We start from the raw sequence: 24,780 nt of genomic DNA on the forward strand, positions 1-24,780 counted from the left end.
ACTCTGTTATGTTTATGCAAAACATCCCCCACTGGCACCCAAAATCAATTTAACTGTAATAATAAATGTGAATGCCATTATCTAGATATTGGGCTATCCTAAGGTTATCAATAAGGAAGTAGCACTTTAAGGGCTGCTTTTTTTAAAAGTCATAATTTGAATGTGAAAATCCTCTTTTGTCCAAACTAGTTTATCCAAACTAGCTTGAAAGGGTGGGATATTCTCGTGCAGGACCATATGCATACTTATACAACGTGTCAAGTAAAATGCGGTATATGGATTCCAATGGGGTGATTCTTTTGAAACAAATAATTCACAGTTTCAACAAAATAAATACCAGGAAGCTGGAACATGTATTAGGGGAGCAGAATGAGGTCAAAGAGAATGGGAGGGGCAAGCAAATGGAGAGAGGAATCGTGGGGTGAATGCAGACATGACAATCAATGTGCATGTGTGAAAATGAAACTAGGGAAATTGAAAGAATGGGTGAGGTTGGGAGAGATGGGGGAAAATGATGAAAGAGGTGACATTGGTGACATTGAAACCCTTTTGTACAACTACTTAAGGATAATGATGGTGATGATCATGATGATCATGATCATGATGATAAAGTACTCTCAATTGTAGCATTCTTCGGAATCACTACATGGAGGGACATTAGAACACGTACTGCTGGCCTCACTTTTGGGGCTTGAGATCAGAAGATGGAGAACTGAGAACTTTTAGTTCAAAGGTAAAGTGATGCTAATGATCTTGGTCTAGGCACCAACCACCATGACAATCAATGCGTTTGCATAGGGCTGAAGGGACAAGAGATTTTTGCTAGTTTCAACAAGAAAAGTGAAATCTGAGATGTGCCCTCTTGCAGGACACAGCCAAAACTCTCCACCACATGACTGAAATACCCATGAGAAATAAATTTTAAGGCTGAAACTAAACATTAGCAAACCTTTTCTGTAAAAACTATCTATGCCAATACCTTCAATGTTGTAGGATGAGCTCTGTTGCAATTAGTCAACTTTGTAGTTAGAGCATGAAACATCCAAAGACACTATATTCAATATGAACATGGCCAAGTTAAAATAAAGCTTTATTTACAGCCATCAACACAACAAAAATAGATGGTATGCTAGACCTGCCTCCTGGATCATAGTTTGCCCACCCCTAAGCCTAAACGATGTGGTTAAAATAATTCACATGTGGCAGCATCTGCTAGTGTAGAAAGCCTCAATATATTTGGGGAAGAATAAGAATCTGATCAAGTGGATCCTAGATTGGGTAAGGAAACTCGTTTTTTTTCTGCCAAGGGCCATTTGGATATTTATAATACCACTTGAAGGCCATGGAATATTAACAGTACAGGCAGATGGGCCATCGGCAGTCAAGGAAAGGCATATGAGTGTGTCCTGTCATTCACCCAGTGATTTTGTGGACTTTCTATATTGTCTGTGGGCCCAATGTTCCCCACTCCTTGTGTAAGCCAAGCTTGGACAAACATAGGTTGTCGTGATTGATATGTTAGCCATTATTAGAAGAGAAGCACTCTTGGAATTCAGTGCCCTCAACCCTGCTATTGGGAAAGCTATAAAAATATGCTTCTGCCGACAGTGTTTACCCCTGTAACCCTAAGTACTCAGAAAGCTGAGATCTGGAGGATTGAGGTTCCAAACAAGTCCAACAGGCAGAAAGTCTATGAGACTCCATCTCCAATTAATCATCAAAAACAAACAAACAAAACAAAGCCCAAACTAGACTGAAGTGTGGCTCAAGTGATAGTATGGCAATCAAGAGCAAAACAACAAACCAACTGAGAACACAATGTTTTTGAGTTCATGCCCCCGGACTGGCACATCCATTCAAAATGTGCTGTTACTTTATTTTACCACAAGTTTACTGAACTACTGAAAATTGACTAAGTACATACTTAGGACAATAATTTGTCCTATTATGAGCTAGATTTTATTTTATATTTGTTTCTCCCTCTCTGATTTTCACAGAGGGCTGTTGGTGGCTCATTTTGTGTGGCTTGGGAGAGGCATTGAGAAGCAGATGGTGCCTGAAGATAAGCTCTTTTCTAAAAATCAAAGCTCGTGAGTGTCTTGGGAAGGACAGAAGGGAAAGCATGTGTCTTTGATGGAAGAAAGGTGGGACAGGTGAAAGGAGGAAGAAAGTGTTTGAGTCTGGGCACTCACAGCATTCCTGATGGCTAGAGCCCAGTTCCCACGCTTACTTCACCCAACAAGTCACACTGGCCACTGGTGGCCCCCCCTTCTCTTTCCTCTCACCAGCGTCTCCTCTACATCTCCTTGGTTGCTTCTTCATCATCGATCTGACCTCTAATATCTCCCTTGGTTCTCTCCTTGTCTCTTCTCATCCTGTCTTTCTGACCATTGTTTAAAACTATAGTCCTTTCTCTCCACTACATCTGATGCCCATTCTGCTTTATTTCTCTCCTTAGCATTTGTTTATCCACTCTATCTACCTATCTATCTACCTATCTATCTATCTAATCTATCATCTGTTTTATGTTATATATATGCTGTGCATTTATGTGTGTTATGCATGTCTTCATATAAATATATATGATATATAACACATATCACCTTCCTATATTCTATATATGATATATTATTATATACTCTATGGTATATTATAGTATTATATATGATACACAACATGATATATATTATGCTATGTGATATGTATTACATATAATATGTGAAATGTATCATATATGATATATATCAAATGGTATATATTATATATTAGATACATTCAGAATAGTATATATTTCTTATATATTATATGCTATGCATATTGCATATCATATATTATAAATACAATATTACACATTATAATATATTACATGTTATTACATACTATTAGGTCTAATACATATTATATATGCTATATAAATATGTAATAATATATTATCCATTAGATATATCAAATACAACATAGATGTTATATGTTGTATATTATATAAATAATAATATATAAATACAGAAAGTAAGAAAATAATGTCCAACATACAAGGTCTATGTTGTAGTTTTGTGTGCTCTTCTCTATCTGCAAATTCCAGCAATGGTGGGAAATATCACAGGCGCCTTGTCTGAGTTGGTCTTCTCTGAACTACACCATGAAATGTTAACCTGAGGCTGCTGAGCCCTGGGGCCCTTGATTCAGTCACAACAAAGATCCTGTTGGCTTCACTTTCAGAAGAGCACCTGCCGAGATCTGAGGATCGCAGTTCAAAGCCAGACCAGACAGGAAAGCTGGTAAGACTCTTACCTCCAATCAACTACCACAAAGCCGGAAATGGAATTGTGGCTCAAGTGGCAGAGTGCTAGCCTTGAGAAAAAAAAAAAGCTCAGAGATATCGCCTAGGCCCTGGGTTCAAGCCCTAGAAACAGCACAAAAATAACGACCACAAGATAAAACCAAACCTACATGAAGGAATGACATTTCCTTGAAATAAGGAAAATATTTTATGTGACATTTTATCCATGAATTTATGAGCAATAAGCCACTCTTCCTACAATAACTCTCATTGCTTGAATAATAGGGCAAACAAATCAATGGGACAAAGCAAATCCTATTCATACGTGTTGACACAATAGAATCTGAGCCTGGTAAAGTGAGTGTCCTAATTCTGCACAGACTTCTCATGTGGAATGCCATGTGCCATGGTTGTGTGCTTTGCAACCTCCCCCAGGATTTCACGATAAACTTTCACAGGCGGCAGAGCCAGAGCGCACTTCCTGTGTTCTCCCTCGGGGTAGAAGAAACACTGCTTAATGAGGAAGGATTCAACTCAGATTAGTTTGATGACCAGAAAAGCTGAGTCTTCAATCCTCACCTCCCTGTGTTTACAAGGATGTATCTATTATGCTTTCCCACCTTGCCTCTTCCCAGCAGGCACTGCCACAGAACCCCATGCAGACCCAGAGATGCCAAAGCTCTTCAGAATCCTCGACTCCCTGCCTGAGTCTGTAGGACTTAAGTGTTTTACTGTCCGGTTGTGGCATGCAGCCCTCTGCAGAGCTTTTGAAATCTGCCCTCCGATGCAGAACTGGGACAGCCTGTTCAGTGAGGGAGAAGGACTGCTTATTTATTTCAGCCATGGGTGCCAAGAGAGAGAGAAGAATCAGCTGTTTGCTTGTTTGGCCATTACGAGGATAGACAACCTTTCATTTTTCTCAGGGCTTAATGATCTTGAGCTCAGTGTTTGAGGTTAAAAGGTTTTTATTTTGTGAAAATGATGACAACTTTATTAGTTACACCCAAGAGCACTATTTCTTGTCACTCTTTAATACTCTTCACTTGTACATACATTTGTTTCAAGGGCTTGAAGTGCTTTAAATAATACTTTGAAGGGATTGACCAATTATTATAAATCCTTGGTAAGGACTTCGAAGCATGCTGAGATAAATCCTCTGGCCTTAATCATCATAAGTAAATTAAAATCTCAACCAATCAACATTTTTTTTCTTCATGGCCCCTAAGGAATGAGATATGCTGTTTTCTCGGAATATATGTGATATTGTTGATGATGATGGCAGAAAAGTACTTAGTCAGCACAAGTTTTCCATCTATTTGATCTTCTACCTTCCTAAGGTTAGCTATTCTAGCCTGAAAAGGAGCCATGAGCAATTCTTACTTCAAGTAAGTGGGGTCATTGTCATGTACACCATGTAAATGGCAATACTGAAGCCATTGTGGTTCTTACTGGCTGCTACATAAAATGTATTCTTAGACTATTAACTTTCTCACTTGTTAACATGGAAATAAGTTAACAGGAATTGTGATTTAAGAGGAACACTGTCCAATTATGAGTAAATGCACTCATGAACATGACTTACAGATACTGCTAGTGATCTTTGCCTGTACACATTCCCATTTATTATTTCCTCCTTCAGTCTATCTTGTGATTTTATGTGGCTTTATTTTCCACCTTTTAATAGCTAAGCCCTTCTAGTATGTGTGCGTGTGTGTGCGTGTGTGCATGTGTGTGTGTGTGTGTGTGTGTGTGTGCTGTCCTGGGGCTTAATTTCATGGTGCCATCTCTGAGCTCTTTTTGCTCCAGGCTAGTGCTCTACCACTTTGAGCCACAGCTCCAATTCCTGTTTTCTGGTGGCTAATTGGAGATAAGAATCTTACAGACTTTTCTGCTCAGGCTGGCTTTGAACTGTGATCCTCAGATCTCAGCCTTCTGAATAGCTAGGATTACAGGCATAAGCCACTGATGCCCAACCCCTAAAAACCCAAACTGAAAATAGGGCCAGGAACATGAAGTATTGATAGCTACAAAAACAATTTCTTGAGTTCTCACTTGAATGTACTAGGAACTACAGGATGATGAAAATGGATAAGACACAGGGTCTACACTTTAAGGTCTCACAATCTGTAGGTGATGAGCGATGGAACAGGAAGATGGATAGATAATCACTCTATCAAAAGAAACTGTGCAATGGGCAGACAGTGGTTTAGATAGAATGGTGTAGAAATATGGAGGAGGTGAAGGTTGGACTATGAGCACCACAGGAGGAAGGAGAGGAAGGACAGTTTTGAGTTGAGATTTAGAGGGAATGTAGGTTGTGGCCAGATAGGTAGCTTATGGGTATGGTATTTTAAAAGGAAATAAAGAATGAATGGGGAAGGATGTCCACAAGGGTTTATGATAGCAAAAGAAGCTAGCCATGTAGCCCTTGAGAGACTTAGCAATGTAACAAGGAAGAGATTGGGTTACTCCAAAGGTCTCTACTATGATAACAATCTATTATACCTGACCAGCAATGGCATATGTCGCTGATCATGAAACTAAAATGCCAGTCAAACATTCGCAACCTAAACCTAATGTGCTAGGAGATCCCATAGTTCTTTCTTGCATGTCAAAGTGGCTAAAAGATGTCATCAGAATGTGAGCAGTTGCCCTGTTCAGATTCATTGTTTACCAAACTGTCTAATTTGTAAAAAGCAGTCTCCTTACTGAAGAAGAGATGGCTCCTCACTGGAGTTGGAAAAGGGTCAGGGAAAGAAGATAGGCAGACACCGTGAAACATGTTTCACTAAGATTCACAAATCTTCACAGATAGAGCAGCATAACGGACACCTTGCCATCAAATGACAAAGGAGAGTTGAGTCTATATTGTGTCCCTCACTCAAAGATAAGGGGAAGCCCTCCTAAAAGGCAGAGAAAAGTCTGAGCAGTCTGTTGGAAGCATCTTAAAAGTGGCAACTCTTCATCTCTGAAGTCAACCCATCTAGATTTGGGTATTGATAATTTGGTATTTGGTCTTCTCCTGGGTTGGTTGAGGCAGAAGATTCAGAGGATGGTAGGGCTGTACAGACTACAGCATCCACCAAAGACAAAAAGATGCTCACATCATTTGCTTGTAGGAAGTATAACTATGTGGTTTGAAATGCGGGATGTTAGTCTGTGAGCACATACTTAACCCTTTCCAATGTTTCAAGCTCCTTGAAGTTCTACTAGGTTTTTTCTACATATGGAGTTGTTATTCCTTTCATGAGACAATTATGGGCGCAGTGATGGAAGAAGTTCATGTCATGATTATCCCAATGCATTTGATGATGGTGCAATGATCAAAAGATGCCAGTGATGACAATTGAACGTCCCTTTGCCTTCCCAGCCTCCTTCATATATTCTCAGGCATAGGATGACAAAGGGAAGTCCACGAGTCACATGAAGAAAGACTGTAGCCATGGATACACGATCAGGAGCTCCTCTGTTTGTTTCCATTCTACCCCCCACCCCAACTCCATCACCTCCTGTATTTCCTCCTCATATTACTTCTTCATCATCTTTCCTCTATCCACCATCCTCTACCCAAAGTCTTTCTTGATGACACATTCAAATAAACCAGTACTTAACCATAATCTGATAGAGAGCTGGCATTCACATAATTGTTGAAAAAAATGCTGACACCCAAACTAGATAATCAAAATAATGAGATAACATTTCTATGAATGGATGAGAGGATTAAGAGTATCTGAATCGCATCAGCCCAGATTGGCATCTATCTTTCTCTGTAGTTGGAGTCTTAAGACAGGGACATAACCTCTTGAGCTGTCCCTTTATCAACTAGAGAAAAAGAGATGATTTCTACCTTGAGGCACCTTGGGGTATATCAAAAGAGACTGCGTATCTTGCATAATGCCTGGATGTGAATGAATAGTTATTTCCTCCTAGTCGTAGTCTAGTAGTGTTGTCAAGCTGTCCAATATGGAATCTTTCAAATGGCAAGTAATAATGAGTCATTAATGTCTGAGGTGGTTGGGTGTCTCAGAAAAGATAGAGATGAACAGCAATCACAGGGGAATAGTGGTGTTAGGAATTTGCAAGAGGAAATGAAGGCTTCTATGGTTAATATACTTGGCAGTGGCTTAACAGGAAATTTAAGTTGTCCATTAATTATACTTACCAATTGTGTCTAATTGGCAACTACCCCAAAATGAATAAAACAAGCGGGAGTCAAGAGAGAAAAACGGCAGGCATCCTGTCAAAAAATAAAATCTTTGAATTTCTACAACCCAATGGATAGACATGTATTTATTATATCAGATGGGCTACTCAATCTTCATAAATTTTATGTGTGACTGCAACCTAGTCAGATTCAGATCTATGCAAAAGATCAGATGTCTTAAATCTACATGTAAACATCTTATTAAAAATCAACATTCTCTCTGCTGAATGAAGAACTCTTCACTATACTATTTTAGCCTAGAATAACTACAGATGGCCAAAGGGTTGAAATGAATTCAGGTTCCATGCCTGTACCAATGCTTACCACTTAACTATCCCAAGGAATCCTAAGTTGCAGTTTTTGAAAATTTGAGTCCTATGTTTTCTAGAACAGGACAGAACAGGAACTGGACTCCATCCCACTTTCCTCTTAAAAACCATTTCTATGAATTCTGGAGAAATATTCTCAAGTGATGAACTTCATATGACCTAGAAAACTAACCTTTCAGAGGCTAATCTTGATTTTTTTCCTTTAAAGAAGAAGTCAAAGAAATGCCAAGGTTTCATGAAACATGAGCAATGTCATTTACTGGATAAATTCTCTATATTCTGTTCACTACTGGTCAAGATATATAGTTAGACTTGAATTGGTGGATAGGTAGGTAGACAGACAGATATGTGGATGGATGGATGGATGGATGGATGGATGGATGGATGGATGGATGGATAGATGGATGGATGGATAGAAGCATGGATGAATGGAAGATGGTGAATGGAAGGATGGATGGACAGATTAGATAATGAGTTAGCTAGCTACTTAAACAGACAGATACTTTGATTGTATATAAATTCTTTTTTCCTTCTTTTCTAATTTGGCTACTCTACCCTGAAGTGGAAGAAAAATTCAGTGAAATACTATGTTCTAGGTTTCTAATTTGCTAGTCAAGCTATCTTTTGGCTAAAGGTCCCAGACAACATTCCTATTTCAAATCCCTTGAGGGAGAATCTCTAGATACTCAGGACATTCTGCTTCTGTCTTCACTTCATTCTCTAGATACAGTCTTCAAGGATGACCTCAGATTCTTCCTTCATAAGATCAGCCGAGACTTCTAGACTAGCCTCGGGCTGGGAAGGTGGCTCAGTGGTAGAGCACTTGCCTTGCATGCATGAGGCCCTGGGTTCAATTCTTCAGCACCACATAAGCAAAAAGAAAAAAGCCGGAAGTGGCGCTGTGGCTCAAGTGGTAGAGAGCTAGTCTTGAGCTGAAGAGTTCAGGCCCCACGACTGGACCCAAAAACAAAACAAAACAAGACTAGCATCTACTTGTGGCCATTGTTGGGAGGTAGGAGTTGGGCTGGGGTGGCTGGTTGGTGAGAGGTATGGTGTTCAGTCTTTAAGGAACATCATTTGGGCATTTCTCAGGGCTATAATCTGACAACGCTGGCTTCTTTTATGGGGAAACCATAAAACAGTATCTCATGGAGCAGAGGATATAAGTTGGTTCTTCAGAGTTCATAAATAACACACCAAGAGTAATTACTGTACATTTCCCAGAAAGTTCCTAATTAGTATGCCTCTGAGAACACAAATTAAGTTTGTGCATACACAGTCCCTTGACTGGTCTACCACTATGTATGGTAATTAGGCCATTTGCTAAATACTATAAGCAAGGCTTTAAAAGAAACTACCACACAAACTTTCCCAGAAATTTTAGCCCAAGCACGGAAGATAGAATCAAGTTAAAAAATAGGTGCAGCTACAATTTTTCTGCAGAGGAAATAGCATGCTGATATTTGCAGTTTATTCTTCCCTGGTTATCAAAATCAAATGATCAAAATTTTAAATAACACTTCAGTGACAATCAAGCAGAGTAAAAATTCATGGCATAATTAAAAATGGAATCCTAGATAATAGATATGTATTAATTATGTCCCTAGCTGTCTTAATATTTCCATAATTACTCTTCAAGACCCAGTAGAGAAAATGGTCTGGGTGTGTGTGTAGGGGGAGCACCAGCTTTTTTTGAAGTGGCTTTCTCCATTTGCATGTAAAAGTTACAGAAAGAGATGATATAAATAAAATCCACCTACTTTACCATGCAGCTCTTTGAATACAGAGATGACATAGACCCGAGTGGTATAAATTACACACACAGGCTTCTTGGGTCTGTCACTTAATGAAGCTAGATGATCTATACACATCTATCACACACATTGTACTACTTATGATTCTGTATTTTGAGATAATATCTTCCTGCATATCAATCTGACCATAAAAAGGAAGCAATGAGCCATATATTTTCCCTTGTTATTTTGCTGTTCCATTTCCTGACAAATGAACTCTAGTGCATGTGTGCTCCTTATGCATGATTGTGGCTGAAGTTTTGCTATGCCAAAAAAAGCTAAAGGAAAATATTAGCGAAATTCAAAGAAGTTTAGATTACACACAAAGTATTAAATTTATGACGTCTGAAAGCTTTTACCTGTGCGGCTAACAATCCACTGACCCCATTCTGCCTGTCAAATTGACTTGAAATCCCTTTGCTAGGTAATTCCTATGAATATTCCACTCAGAATTTCTTTTATGTGAATTCTTAGTGTATTTTGTATCATTAGAAGACATTTAACACTTTACTGCTCTATAAGGAAGCCCTTTGAATACAGAGAAGGTACAGAGCACAGAATACAGGCCTGGCTTCAGATACATCCAGATTTCATGGGTCTGCCACTTAGTAGCAGTTTGACCAGGGTCCTATTGCTGTCCTCAGTTTTCTTACTGGTCACTGGGAAAAATACTGGCACATGCTTCAGGCTTGTAGGAATTAAATCAGCTAATTTTTGGTAAATCATTTAGAATAGCCATCAACAAACCCTAAGTGTTGTTTTCAAATTTATAAGACAAGGTTCTTCAAGTCTTTGTAGGTGCACAAGCCAATCATTTTAACAAAAGAGCCTAAAAGAAATGATGTCAAGGGGAATTCTGTAACCAAGTACTCACTCTTCATGCTAAATGACAGATAGTTTCGGTTCTCGGTTTTACCACGTTTTGAAGAGCTGAAGAAATGTGATATGCTTTGCCTGCATGTGAAACATCTTAACGAGATAGTAAGGTAGGTAGTAGGATAGTAGGATAGAGATGGAGGGGTTCACTTGACTGGGGAAATACTACCATGAAACTCCCTTGTGTAACTAATATGTGCTAATAAAAATCTTTAACGAAGTATAATGGGGTGAAGAGTATATTATAGATACTTTTTTACCATGAACATATAGACAATATCGAATGAGTCATGCTATAATGGGGAGAAGGCAGATGGAATTTGGGGTGCCCAGAAGCATGATAAAAAGAAAGCTAAATAGTTGTAGGCCTGCTAGATTGTTCTCCTGGTAGAAACACACACCCAGGGCACTTTCAGCCTCCTCATTAATAATAACATGACATTGGTGTTAAGGATGAAGAATAAATTTAAATTCTTTGGTTATTCATCAGCTGCTTGGTTATTTTTTCCAGAGGATTGATGAATTGTTTTCTGATTCAGGCCACTATCTAATCTAAGCACAGAATCGGTTACTCTGGTCTCGTAATTGTATACATATTCTTTTAATGTCAAATCTGAAAACATTTTCTATGTGTTGACTTATTTTGTCTTAGGGTTAAAAACTGCTCAATGACTGAGGTAGGGAGGGAAGCAGGTGTAGTGAACACAGCTGGTTTCTTTACCCACAGGTCAATAATATTAAATGTCTGGGCAGGGAAGGAAGCAGTAAGAGATGGGTGAAAGACAAAACTTAAAAAATGAATGTATAACATTAAACACAAATACTCTAGTAAACAATAGTGTGGTACAGTCAGGATTTTTGCTAATGAGTACTTTATGGCTACATGGGGGAGGTGGGCAACTATGTGAAATGACCAGTTTACTAATTTGTTCCAGTAAAGTGGCATTGTTGTGTCTTACACTATCATTTTGTATGAACATAAGAAATGTTCAAAAAATGATACACACATATGTGAAGGAGGAAGGAAGGAAACAAATGTCCTATTCTCATTCTCATTTTCTCTCTTCCAAAAGCAATTTTCTGTTCACTGTCCAAAATAAATGTAAGAGCCAGAAGCTGGTGATTCACGCCTGTAATCTTAGCTACTCAGGAAGCTGAGATCTGAGGATCACCATTCAAAGCCAGCCCATTAACCATCAAAAAGCTGGAAGTGGAGCTGTGGCTCAAGTATTAGAGTGCCAGCCATGAGCAAAAAAGCTTGGAAACAATGCTCAGGCTCTAAGTTCAAGCCCCGGGACCAACACAAAAATAAATAAATAACTAGGAAATAAAAATAAATAATAAATAAATAGGAAAATTTTAAATCATGACATGAAAGAGTCATATTCTGCTATCTCTCCCTACCTCAAGTCTCACTGCAAATACTATTTGTTCACTTATGTCCTGTGGGGTATTTTATAAGTACATAAATAGCTAACTGATGAAAAGTAAATGTGATTATACTAAGCAAACAGTTGTATGGTTGTAAAATAAGCTTTTAACTTTAAGAAAATACTTCTAGATATTTTCCTGTTTGTACTCAAACAGAATTACTATATTATCCATACTACTTACAATAATTTCAGATTATTTTAGAGTCAGCTTATTGATAAGTGTTTATTTCTGTTTTATTACAGTAAATAGTTCTACAGTAGGTATACACAGAATAAACTCCTAAGCATAAAACTATAGGGGAGATCAGCCAAATTGTTTTGCCAAATAGAGTTAGCCATATTTGCACATCAAAATATATGAATAAACAGTTCCATACATATTTATTTAAATAAACATTCTAAATGCCAGTTTGGTTGCTTTAAAATTGTATTGCATGTGAATGAGATAGAATCTTTGAATTTTCTTCCTTCTCATCTTCCCATTGATATATTTTGCCCATTTTCTTGTAGGGCTTTCCATATTTTTCTTTTTGATTTGTGCACACTGCACATCTTATGGAAATTAGATCTTTGCCTTGTGAATTTTTATCTTCTGAACTTATTTTTGTATTTTATAATGAGATTTCTAAATATTGGATTTCTGTAGAAATATGTGTGGATGGAAAAGTCATAACTGTATGATTTTTGTACAGGTTGATCATTTGTAATCTGAAAATCTAATACCCCCAAAAGTCTAAATCTGAAACACTCTGAGTCCCAAGCATTTTAGAGGATGAATAGTGAACTTGTTTTATAAAATGATGAAAGAAAAAGATGCAAAGGCAGAGGCACAGAGAAAAAAATGACGGCACAAATAAAGTATACATAGAGGAAAGGCAAACTTTAGTTTCATAGTTCTTCTTTTGTGACTTCATTAAGTCTGAAAGGCAACACATACACTTCGGCTTTGTTCATTAACTGAGATCTGCCATTTGAGTGTGACTGGATAAATGGAAACTAAAGAAAAAACTAGGACTGAATTAGTAATGGTCTGTTTGCCTTAAATGCTAAAACAACAGGCCACAAGGAACTGCTTATGAAATAAACTCTAGAAATTAATTATTCTACAGTTGTTATTAGCAAAAACATGGAATCATATGTTTTATTGGCCCGAGAAGCCTTCAAGAGCCCTCCAGGCTCGGCTGCTTTTTGTCAAATCACTAGTTACCAATTGGGGCTTTATATTAAGTTGTTGGATGCCACGTTGGATAATTGGTATAAGAAGGTCATTACCCCCTACCTCCATGCTCATCTTTTCTCCAGTCTCCTCAAACATTTCCTCCACTGAGTCACAGGATAGGTTACTTTTATTCCCACTTTCAAATAGTGCAAGAGCCTTTCATTTCTATTGTGGATTTGCAGGGCTGAACAACCTCCATTCTACTGTTGAAACAAAATTGCAGCCATGAGGAAGTCACAGGAGAATTATTTTCCAGGACTCATCTTTGACGTTTCAAGCATGGAGTGTCATAGACAGAGAATCTGCTCTCCGATTTTTAATATTTTTGTGATTTAAATGATACAAATGGTGTGTCACAAAATGTGTGGAGAAAGATCCAGTTAAGAATGCACATGCATTGTTCATAGCACATTAGCAATTATTTGGAGGCTAAAGGAGTTCATTTAGCTTAGTTAACCAAACTGGAGTTAGACTGTAGCTCCATGGTACCATGATGATCTAAAAATGATAACATTTTAGGCAGCTTGTTTCAATCCTATTGCCAGAGCTGGGGATAAACTCAATTATATAATACTGAAAAGTTCATAGGAGAGAAATGAAAGGGAAAGATGAATTATAGGAACTATTTATGGAGCTGGGCGCTGGTGGCTCACGCCTGTAATCCTAGCTACTCAGGAGGCTGAGATCTGAGGATCCGGGTTCAAAGCCAGCCCGGGCAGGAGAGACCGTGAGACTCCTATCTCCAATAAACCACCAGAAAACCGGAAGTGGCGCTGTAGCTCAAGTGGTAGAGTGCTCGCCTTGAGCTGAAGAGCTGAAGGACAGCGCCCAGGCCCAGAGTTCAAGCCCCATGACCGACCAAAAAAAAAGGAACTATTTATGGGCAAGATTCTTCAATGAATAAACACGAACATAGAGGTATGTCTTATTTATGAATGTCAGATGTGATTTTTTTCTTATAAGTCAGCTCTAGCCAACTCTTTATATATATCTATACATATATATGTATATAGAGAGGGATAAGAGAAATACCTGTCTTGAAAGCTATGTTGAACAAATGTGGCAGAGCTTGTACCTATTGCCTAGTATTTTATCTTCCTTCCATTCCTTCTTGAGTTGTACAATTCTCTTTACATTTAGTGTTGAGCTTGACTTACTAGCCTTGATTTATTACAATGTTCCATGGGCAATATCAAATAAGGAATGGCTTTACCTATTGTTATACTTTAGAGCCCATGTTGCTTTTCCCTATTCAGCTAATTGCTGTAGTTTCTAGAATTTCTCTGAGCATCAAAGACTATGACAGGAAAACTCCCAGCCTTGAGCACATTTCTGGAGTTGCTAGGCAAGAAATAATGAAAGAAAAAAAAAAACAACCCACCAAAACAGTGATGGTAAGAATGGGTGCCTCAGAATTGAAATTCTCATATGCTTTACTTCATCAGTTAGTTCTGCCTGTTAAGCAGAATGGTGTGTCTCTTCAAATGAAAAGCAGTCTTCTTACAGCCATGATGGCAGAAAGGTCAATCCAAGCCCATTTACTGTTTTAAGCTGTGCTAAGAGCTCTACTACAATGTCTTTGCTCCTTACTCAAGACAGAATAGATTTAAGATGCAGCACAAATGAAGTTAGTTAATAGGATCTAATGGAAGTATCAGAGCAGACATCCAGCTTTGTTTCAGTTATAAGGTACCAATATCTTCAGAAGTTGTTATATAATTTGAATTTTACCACTATTCTCTAGTGATATTTCTTCTATGTGTATCTTTAAACATAGACACCAAGTAATACTTCCGACGGGGTGCTGTTGGGTCAGGAAGTTCTTCATATAAAGTTGTCCTACAAGCTACAGAATGCCAACACCCCTTCTTCTCCCAGACCATTAATAAGTGTCAATCTGTGACAACTCCAAGTCCCCTTTCCATTTTTTTGTGCTGCTCTTGGGGCTTGAACTCTGAACTCTGGCACTGTCCCTGAGCATATTTGCTCAAGGCTGGCAATCTACCACTTGAGCCACCACTTCATTTCTGGCTTTTTACTGGTTAATCAGAGGGAAGAGCTTCAAACACTTCCCTGCTGGGGTTGGTTTTGAACCATGATCCTCACATTTCAGTCTCATGAATATCTAGAATTACAGGCATGTGCCACTAGCACCTTACCCTTCCCACATTAGGCCCTCTTAGCCTAGTTGAAAACAATCACGTTCCAGAGTTATCACCAAGAATGGGAGTAAAGGAATCAGGGTAAAAATGACAGCATCATTAGTACTTATTTTCTGATTATAAAATCATTTCTGCCACAAAATGATTTAAATTGATGTGTGTTATCCTATAAAATCCTATCAATTTAAGGTCCAATTTAATTTTAACCAATGAATTGTTACCAGCTTTGACTTACCTTATATACCAGCATGTTTCTTAGAGATGATATTTATCCTACTGGCAAATATTATTATTACTATTATTTTTGCTAGTTTGTGTGGATACTCATATCATCTTACACCAGTAGATATGTTGTTTTAGGAACTGCATAATAAAACATCCCCCCCCCCCGAGAGTTCTAAACACCAATATTCTTAAATGCCAAATTAGATTGTATTTTATGAATTCTCTAATCACTTCTCTTCCTTGTTTACTTGGAAATAAAATGCCAGGACCATTTTAATCTGTTGCTTTAGAGAAAAGTACTCCAGGTGGCCTCATCAAATAAGGCTACACTTAAATGTCAGATGCTATGGCGGGACAAAGAATGAACAGTATCACATTCTCTTCCAAACTAGCTTCAAAAGTAGCAGAAGCACTGATTATAGAAGTCAACCTACTCAGACACTCGCAGCATGTAATATCACAAAAAATGCATAATGTCTTCCAGGGGAGACATGATCCCATGGACTTGATTGAGTCTGATAGAGAATTTTTGTTCAAGTAGAGAACTGCAGATAGAGAATTTTAGCCTCATAATCAAACTTCCTTTATTCCCAAGGTTGATGTTCACAAAGTTATCAGACATGCATTCCAGATACAATTTCCATCTTGCCAAACCCAAAATACCATTCCAATACAAACAGCCAGCATTTAAATCAAATAAAGCCTAAGAGAACTTCAATCTTGGCTTTTATTTGTGATTTTTAAAAAAAATTAAATGGTAAATTACAAGAAGGAAAATCTGACGTTGGCTCAAATCTAAGGTTTTAATATATATGTATATATTCTGGGTTAATTCACAGTCAGCCCAAATTCTCCTACCTGAACAAGTAGAATATTCCATAATCCAACTTGCCATCATTAACTACTCTTCCACACTAAAATAGCTTGAGTTCCCAATGAGAGCTTATATTTTCTCTATTATATTATTTACACAGACCTGAGTGTCAATGGCCTTTTCAGCAATGTAGGGAAAAATGATAGTTTTCTGATTATTGCAGCAGTGATCAGAAAATTATATATCAATTGTTCTTTAACACATTATATTGGAAGAGGCTTGATGGTATGCGCCAACACATAATTTTAAGCCTCCAGCTTCTCTTTGGACACTCTTGCAGCTAAAGGTTACATGACTTAAAAATTAGAATGAGGTGATTATTCATGGTAATGAATAGCCTAGACTGTTAATAGGCTATAGGTGAAAGGCTCTTAGTTTCAGATTGGTATTTCTAGCAGTGAGGGTATATAGACATAATCTATGGTGACAAGAATCCTTGTACCCCTGAGGTATAAATGGAACTAATATGAACTGCCTTGCACAGAATTTTTTGGGATATCGACCCACTCAGAAACCAAAGGGATTGTCATCCCTGAACCACAGATACAAAAACAGAAGAAACATACTAACTCAAAGAAACCTAACAACTAAAATGATAGGGCTATGGTGATGTGAATTCATTCCCAAGTCCACCTGACACTAAAGTTTACAGCACTGACAAAGACTTGCTTTTCTCCTCCAAAGATACATTCTTCCCCGAACGCTTGAAAGAAAACTGTAATTGCTGAAGAGTTTTCTAAACTTCTTCTTTTACTTTTTTTTTTGCTGTTGTTCTTGTTGGGCATGGGCGCTGTCCCTGAGCTCTTTTTGCTCAAGCCTAGCAAGCACTCTACCACTTTGAACCACAGTGACACTTCCAGTTTTCCAATGGTTAGTTGGGGATAAGAGTCTTAAGGTCTTTCCTGATCTTCAAATCTCAGCTTGCTGAGTAGCTAGGATTAAAGGTGCCAGGCCTACCCTTCATTTGTTAAGAGCTGAAATGTTTGTTTTAAACTGTTTTTGGTTAGCTGAAAGTAGAATTTGGGAGTAGAAAGATGATTAACTTTATAAGATATATTTTATCATGAAGTAGTATGTATTGTACAGAGACAACATTTATACATCTTTATGGTATAGTTTATGATAATTCAATATATCTGCATGATATAAAATCAGCATAATAATAAGCATTCATCACTTTTGCATGTTGAGAATCCCATATGCTGCTCTTTTAGTTATATAAAAATACATAATAGGTTGATTTGGTCAGTATTTACTCTATTGTATTACAGGAGAACAGATCAATATTTCTTGGGTTATGGTGACCTTGAAACAGTGTATTTAAACTAAATCCCTGGATCAGTATGTATTTTTTGTGGCTACTGAGTCAGGGAGTACATTTAAAATTTAGGATATGTGTGGCCAACACCAAGTTAAAAATACTTTGATAGTAATATTGTTGTGTGAAATCATATGCTGCTTGGATTTCCTTCAGAATTAAAACAGAGGAGGAAATAAATGTGGTCACAGGTTAATAAATGTACAACCTGGTTGATAGTTATAGGGTATTCTTGAACCATTTTAAGATGTCAGACATAGGTAAGATGTATTTTGATAGTTAACGTAATGGCCTGACTGTTATAGTTAATGCTCTAGTTTTCATGCATATTTGATAATGTACAGTAATGTTCATAAAAATGTTTGCTTAGAATTTTAAGGTCTCCTCAGGATATTTAGTTGCTACTTCCCATGGCAGCCCAGATGTATTTCATATCTTAAAACCAACCACATTCTACCACTTTTCCTGCTGCCATCTTTATTCGAATCATGTTCATCTTTCTCAATTGTTTCAATAGCCTTCTACCAGCATCTCCTTGCTTTTAATTGTGCCCTTGACCTCAGTCTACTCACAACCACAGTGGTATTTTAAGCATGAAAAAAAGGTCCTGTAAATGTTCAGATTCAAACCCATTTACTAACCTTCAGTTGTTCACTGAACGCCCTGAGCTTTTCTGTCTGCTCTCTGTCCCCCTGGAATGTTCTTGTCCCAACAATCCCTTCATTTCAGTCATTTCTCCTGCATGCCATAGCTGATCCCCTAGTCTGCATTCACACAGACATAGCCCACCCTCGACTTCATTTTCCTTAGTAGCACTGTCTTCTGCCAGGCATCACTTATTTGCTTATTTACACATTACCCAATTTATCCTTGACTTAGGCTCAATAAATCATTCACTGCTAGTCTTCCACAACTTAACTATGATCTGTCCATAACAGGAGTTTCATGATTATTTACTGACCTTCTTCCTTGTGTATTATGTTTGGAGCCTAAAAAATTATGCATGGAAGAATATTCTAAAGCAGGTAATTTAAATGCTTATGCCTAAAAGGATTTTTAAAAAATATTATTATACACAAAGCCCATCAGGAATCCCCTGCAATGCCTCTGTTCTGACTGTTGATAGTAGGAATGAGTAGAGGAGGGGATCAGGATGAGATATTGGATGTCAGGGTGCTGGCAAAAGTATAGGACACTTGGGATTTGTGAAAGGTCATTATTACAACTGGCAGGTTGGTGAGAAATGCCTTATGGGTCTAATGTGAAGGATTCACTTTGTAGTCAAGGGAGATATTTTCCAGAAGATGTGTCATTTAGGTCAGAGAATACAAGTGACTACTGGGGGTAGGTTACTCCTCAGGGAGAGGGTGATGTGGCACTTGAAGATGTTGAGGTATATGGGCATACCCAGGACCACATTAAGGGTAGCACTGGTAACGGTAACAGGTTGTCAGAATGTCTAATGTTTGGAAAATTGAGTGCTATAAACCTATTTTCGATTTTAAGCTAGGAAATGAAACTGTATCTCAAATTGACGGAACTTAAAGAAGAAGATGTTACAGAGAAGTATCATAGGAAGGGAGATAAAAGCATGTTCAGATATTAAGGTAGATTCACTATTGTAAATATTGACTGAGGACTGTCTTATGATGCTTTGGGGTATGACTCGGTCCACTTATTTACTTATTTATTTATTTTGTCTACCTTCTTGGTTCTGTTCTTGGGGCTTCTATAAATCACTGTGGGCCATTTTCTTGATGCTAACTGAACGCAGCCCGAGTTACTTACTGCATCTGAGAAGGTTCTTGATCCCACCAGGCAGACTATGGCAGGATAGTTATCCTACCACAATTAAAGTTTAGGGATAGAACAGATATAAGCCTTGACATCATGAAGAATCTCTCAAAACAGAAATGATTGTTAATAGCATTCACTATGGCCCACGAGCAGATTCCTTCCCCTGTACTTTCAGGATGACAACCTCTGTGATTTGAGGGCTCTCTGTTGAGCTTCTGTAATCTTCCTTTTACCCTTTGATTATAATCACTGAATGGGAGATTGTGGGTCCTACGATGGCTCAAAAACAGACAACAAAGTAAGTCTCCTGATCCTGGTTTTATGTCTCTCTTCTACTTTATATCCTAGACTAGGTCTGTATTAATATATCTGTGTACTACTACTTGCCTTGATAATTGATGGTTAGAAGAGGGTCTTTTATCTCTACAAAAGAAAAGAGATGTGTCCCCAATGATCAGTTTACCCTGATATTAGCATTTGGTAGTCTGCCCCAGCATTTTTGATCATATCTATGACTCGATCTTCACACTCTGCACTGCTGGGCTCTACCGCTCATGGAGGCCAGGATGTCACTCTGCTGCCTTCCTAAGGTTACCCAGGAACTCATTATTTCTGCAAGTTGTGCAGAAACGCACCCACCTAACACATTAGTTACATTACACAAGGTGGCTGATTAGAAAAAGACTCCTTTTCCTCTAGGCAGTCTGTAAGGCTACATTCACAGTTCTAGCTGCGTTTTTACTTCAGTTTGAATCATTTTTTAAGTGGGTGTTCAACTTATGCAACTAGAGCCACTGTACTGATTAACCACTCATCTGCCACCATCGCTTGGCACAATGCCATGCTTTGCCAGTCTAGATCGATTTTCTTATCAAGGAATGTTGATTTTTGTCCCCAAATTTATTTCTTGCTTCCCCATTCTTATATCTTGTATCTTTTACCTCGGTCCACTAAGCTTTCATTTGTAAGTTGATGATATTAAAGAAAATATTATCACATATAAAAAATCTGGGTGGATCTACTACACAGAATTTACCTCTTCTATCCACTGTGGTAATAAGCTCAGTTTTAATATTTCTGGCAAAAATCTACGACTCATTGATAATAGTGCTTTGTTACATTTGATCTGTGCTGGCCTGTGACCCAGTTTGTAGTCCTATTAGTTTGTTTCTTCCAGAAAATGTTCACTGTGGACTACCTCTGAAGTTCTTTGCAGAGATAGTTTGGGAAGGGTGTCTTTGAATACAGTTTTTATTTCAAACCTAAACCAGACCTCACAATTCTATCTTTCACTGGGAAAGAGTGAAGGCGGAGACTTGGCTACTTAGGGAGCAGTAGTTAACAGTCGAAACCAGAGAAAAGGATGAGGAGAAGAGTGATCTGAGGAGTCTCCCGTCCCAATTCTGGGAGGCAGGCCCATGTGGGACATGTGCAGAAAGAGACCAGAGTAGGGAAAAATGATTTGGACACATTGAGCTATGTTATGTTGGATATCTGAAAAGTAATCTAGTCAAAGAGAATCTCTTCTTTTAAAAAATTTGAAATTATGGGGTTGGGAAATCTGATCGATTAGATTCACATTTCCCTCATGGGTTATATAATTATCACAAACCTTGAGGTAGGAAATCTCCTGTGTTCCTTTGTAAAAAAACATGACATTTTATTTTGTGCATTTTATTTTGTGAGGATAGACACTTTCACTTTGTTATCTGGGAAACATAATAAAGACAGCAAGAATATATAGTATGGAGCCCCTACCCACTTATGAGAAATGTTACTTTGGCTATCAGACATGTATCATATGGTATACATAAATGTACACAGACCTTTAAACACATAGGTACCTAGCAACAGTGAATAATACAAAAATGAAGAGACAAGAGTTTAAGTTTCTCCTAGTTTCCGGGCCTCATTGAATATATAGCAGAGCCCACCAGCGTGGAGCATGAAGAGAGGCCCGTAGCAGATGGTCAGGGGTGCCAGGTGTGACCACCAGATGCCAGACAGTTTCCCATGACGCTTTAGCTTAGAGAATGTTCAGAACCATTAACATACCTCTGTCAAGCCATATCTGTGCTAAGACCAAAACAGGATTCTTCTTTATTTTAAACAACAACAACAATACAAACTTAATAAATAAAAATAATTTCTCTCGGGTGCCTTTCTTCCTTGGAGTATTGTGAAAAGGATGTAGACTACGTCTGGAAAGAAAGCTTATTTGCATTCCCCAATCCCGAATGGAGTTGAGTTTTTTGTGTGTCATAAGTGAGTTTGGGCTCAATAATTCTGTCGTCATTTCTTCCAACAGTCTTGCCCTAGATGACTTCCTTTCAGCACTTCTAACCACTGGACTTCGAGAAGGGAGAACTCATGCTAACAACCTGTTCCAGGTTTGTGGCTTGTTTGTGTTTTTAAATATCATTTCCAGCATACTTCCTACAAGATATAACAATGGGAACAGTGGCCTACTTACTTGTGTTTATCTTCTGAAGTGAAATATGCTTTTCTAGTTGTCTCCGGAGTTTCACTTCTGCTCCATATTTTCCAGTGGTCCCATTGTCAGCCAGAATGAAATGGGAATGCATACTGTTCAGAACAGTGAGCTTACTCATGGGATTGGACATGGTCTGGTATGGCCGGACCACCTGAAAGGATCAAAAGGAAGATGCAAAAGTCAGAGGAGAGAAGAGGAGAACTAAAGAGAATAGGAAAGGGAAAAAAAAATCATTCTCTGGTACAGTCTGCATTCTCTTCCTAGAATTAATTTGGGTAAAAAGTAAGATTTAAGGTAGAAAGTTTCATTCAAAGCAAGACCATGAGTGGAAAAAATATTTAATATAGCAAATTTATGGAGAGATGAGTCTGTGTTTTCATGGAACCCAAAAAAAGTGGCATGATCCATCAGAAAGAATGACATTTCCCCATTTGTTAGGAAATGGAAAGGTTTGGAAAAAATTATATTAAGTGAAGTAAGCCAGGCCCAAAGAAACATAGGTCCCATGGTTTCCCTTATTTGCAATATCTAGTATAGGTATGAGTCAAGCAGAAAAGGTCAGATAATGTGATGTTAGGAAAATGAACCCTTAAATATGTATTGTAATGTTTTCGTTTCTTTCATGCATGTGTTTCTAACGCATTTATAAGATTATTTCTTTGTTGCTTTGTATGTCCCTCCCCCACAGTGTAACCCCCGCTTTCACTATATTTGATGTCAGTATAACATGTGGAGGAGATGGGGACAAACAAGTCGTTTAAGGATTCAGGTGGACCTGTTGCAACAATGAGAAGTACAAAATGTCATGTCAAAACCAGCTTTACAATGTCGGTGTGGGGGGGGGGAGGGGGGTATAATTGGGTGGGGGGAGGGGGGAGGCTGGGAAGGGAGGTGAAGGGTAAACAAAGGAGGAGGCTGCAATGCTTGGTAAGAAATGTATGCATTATTCTGCCCATGTAATTGTAACCCCTCTGTACAGTATGTTCTCAAATAAAATAAAATACAATTAAAAAAAAAGTGGCATGAAAAATGATTGCTTCACTTTTGAAGTCCATATTTTGTTTGCTAATGAACCCTAATGATTTTTAACTTTAGTTAATTTGTTGTTTTTTTCTTTGCCTCTTGTAGCATGCCCAAGCTTTAATAGGCAGAGCAAAACAATTAAGATTGTGAATAGGGTTGGGAGCAGAGTTTGGGAATGAGAAGAATGCTGTATTTCCTGTCAATCCCTCTTAGTAATCAGAAGATCTATTATTTAAAGTCAATACTATTACTATTAGACACCTTATTGAAATGTAAAATAACTTTATTGTAAACTGTCTCTGGAGACAAAAATGAGTCAGGTAAAGAATGTTCACCTCTGTTGTATTCCACCTTTTTCTTGTTCTTTTAATTTCATGGTGAATTATGCTACCCACCATGGAGCGATTTCAGTGTGATCTTTCATATTTTGGCATAAAAAGAAAAGCAATATATCAACTCTGAGCTAGTTGTCTTGTGTTCATCATCTGTATTTCTTATAACAATCCTTCAAGTGACTTTATGTTCATTTTTATAAATGAGAAGCTGCAAAATAGGTAAAGCAAGTTAGGTATAATTTTACTACATACACACAACTAGAACTCACATCTACACTTACCTGATTCCAAAATCTCTGTGTATGGCCTTTTCCCATACTGCTTATGTTTGCAATGGAAATATAAGATGATGTGTTGGCAATCTATCACTAAAATATTTAGGCTGGAACTTAAAACTGTGAGGAGGGAACATTCAACATGCTTCTAGATCCATGGTGTCAGTAAAGCTATCGCTGTGCTCAATCACTGAAAGTGACAAGACAAGAATAGACACCACTAGGTTTTATTTCAGAGTCTTGGTGCAGGGTGCACATTATTTATAAAAATGAGATGCTCTTGCTCCTTTTCCACATGTAATCATTCACCATGCAAAGCTGTAGTAAGATTGAGGAGTTTGTTAAAGGAATTACAAAGTGATTTAGTAAGGGCAATTTTCAATAGTAGAGATTTTATGTAACTCATTTTTTATACTCTGTTGCTGATTTAAACCTCCACAATCCTAGGTGCCTGAAAAATAAAATGTCCTCCACAAATAGTGAACGGATGAATAGGCAAACTTCTAACAGACATTCTTTTGTTCTAATCTCAAGAAAAATATCCTCTCTTTCCTGGTTTGGAAATTGAGCTAATTTAAATTCAACATGGGGTAAATGTAGTCCTGAGCTTTTGAATAGTTGTTAGTCCTATTATTAAAAGCCCAGTTAAAAAATATAGCATTAAGAGAATGTTAATTCACAGTTTCATTTCCATTGCCTTTTATTGATAAGGAAAGCTCATAACTTTCTGGTCATTGTCTCTAGTAATTTCATCAAAGAGCAATCAATAAATGCTTTAACTGAGTGAGTGGGTAGAAGTCCTCCAAAATATGGAATCACAAAGCCCTTCTTGAGCTTTTCCATCCCTGGAAGAGAAGGTTGCTTGTGGCTGAATTTCCCATTTTGTTGCTACTCATTTTGATTATACAAAACATTTGGTCTACAGTGGAATACAAGTTAATAAATATTAATGCTTGGTTGAAAGAGGCTCAGCAGAAAGACTTTCTCCTACTCTGAAAGTACCTTGGTATTGTGCTTCTGGACAAAAGAAAATGTCTTTGTTACTGTTTTCTGTTTTCTAGCAGTAGCTCCTGAAAACTCTTTCAGAAAGAGAGGAGAGACCCAAACCAGTCCTCTGAGAGGCAAGGAATGAATTTTCTAGAT

General features: G+C 37.9%; 1 protein-coding gene across 20 annotated transcripts in view; it reads right to left on the reverse strand.

The window, feature by feature from the left end:
* Trpm3 (transient receptor potential cation channel subfamily M member 3) overlaps window positions 1–24,780 on the reverse strand; it is a 517,403-nt gene that overhangs the window by 223,226 nt on the left and 269,397 nt on the right. For 11 of the 20 annotated variants that reach the window (XM_070035725.1, XM_070035722.1, XM_070035723.1 and 8 more), the window contains exons 6-7: window positions 21,984–22,155; window positions 7,443–7,517 (exon numbers count right to left, since the gene is read on the reverse strand). In XM_070035725.1, coding sequence (XP_069891826.1) covers window positions 7,443–7,517; window positions 21,984–22,155 — 247 coding nt within the window. The remainder of the gene's footprint in view (window positions 1–7,442; window positions 7,518–21,983; window positions 22,156–24,780) is intronic. The other 9 variants (XM_070035730.1, XM_070035729.1, XM_070035727.1 and 6 more) reach the window with 1 other exon arrangement.

The sequence above is a fragment of the Dipodomys merriami genome, unplaced genomic scaffold, assembly GCF_024711535.1.
Source record: "Dipodomys merriami isolate MVZ:Mamm:240054 unplaced genomic scaffold, mDipMer1.0.p SCAF_26, whole genome shotgun sequence".
Classification (NCBI taxonomy): domain Eukaryota; kingdom Metazoa; phylum Chordata; class Mammalia; order Rodentia; family Heteromyidae; genus Dipodomys; species Dipodomys merriami.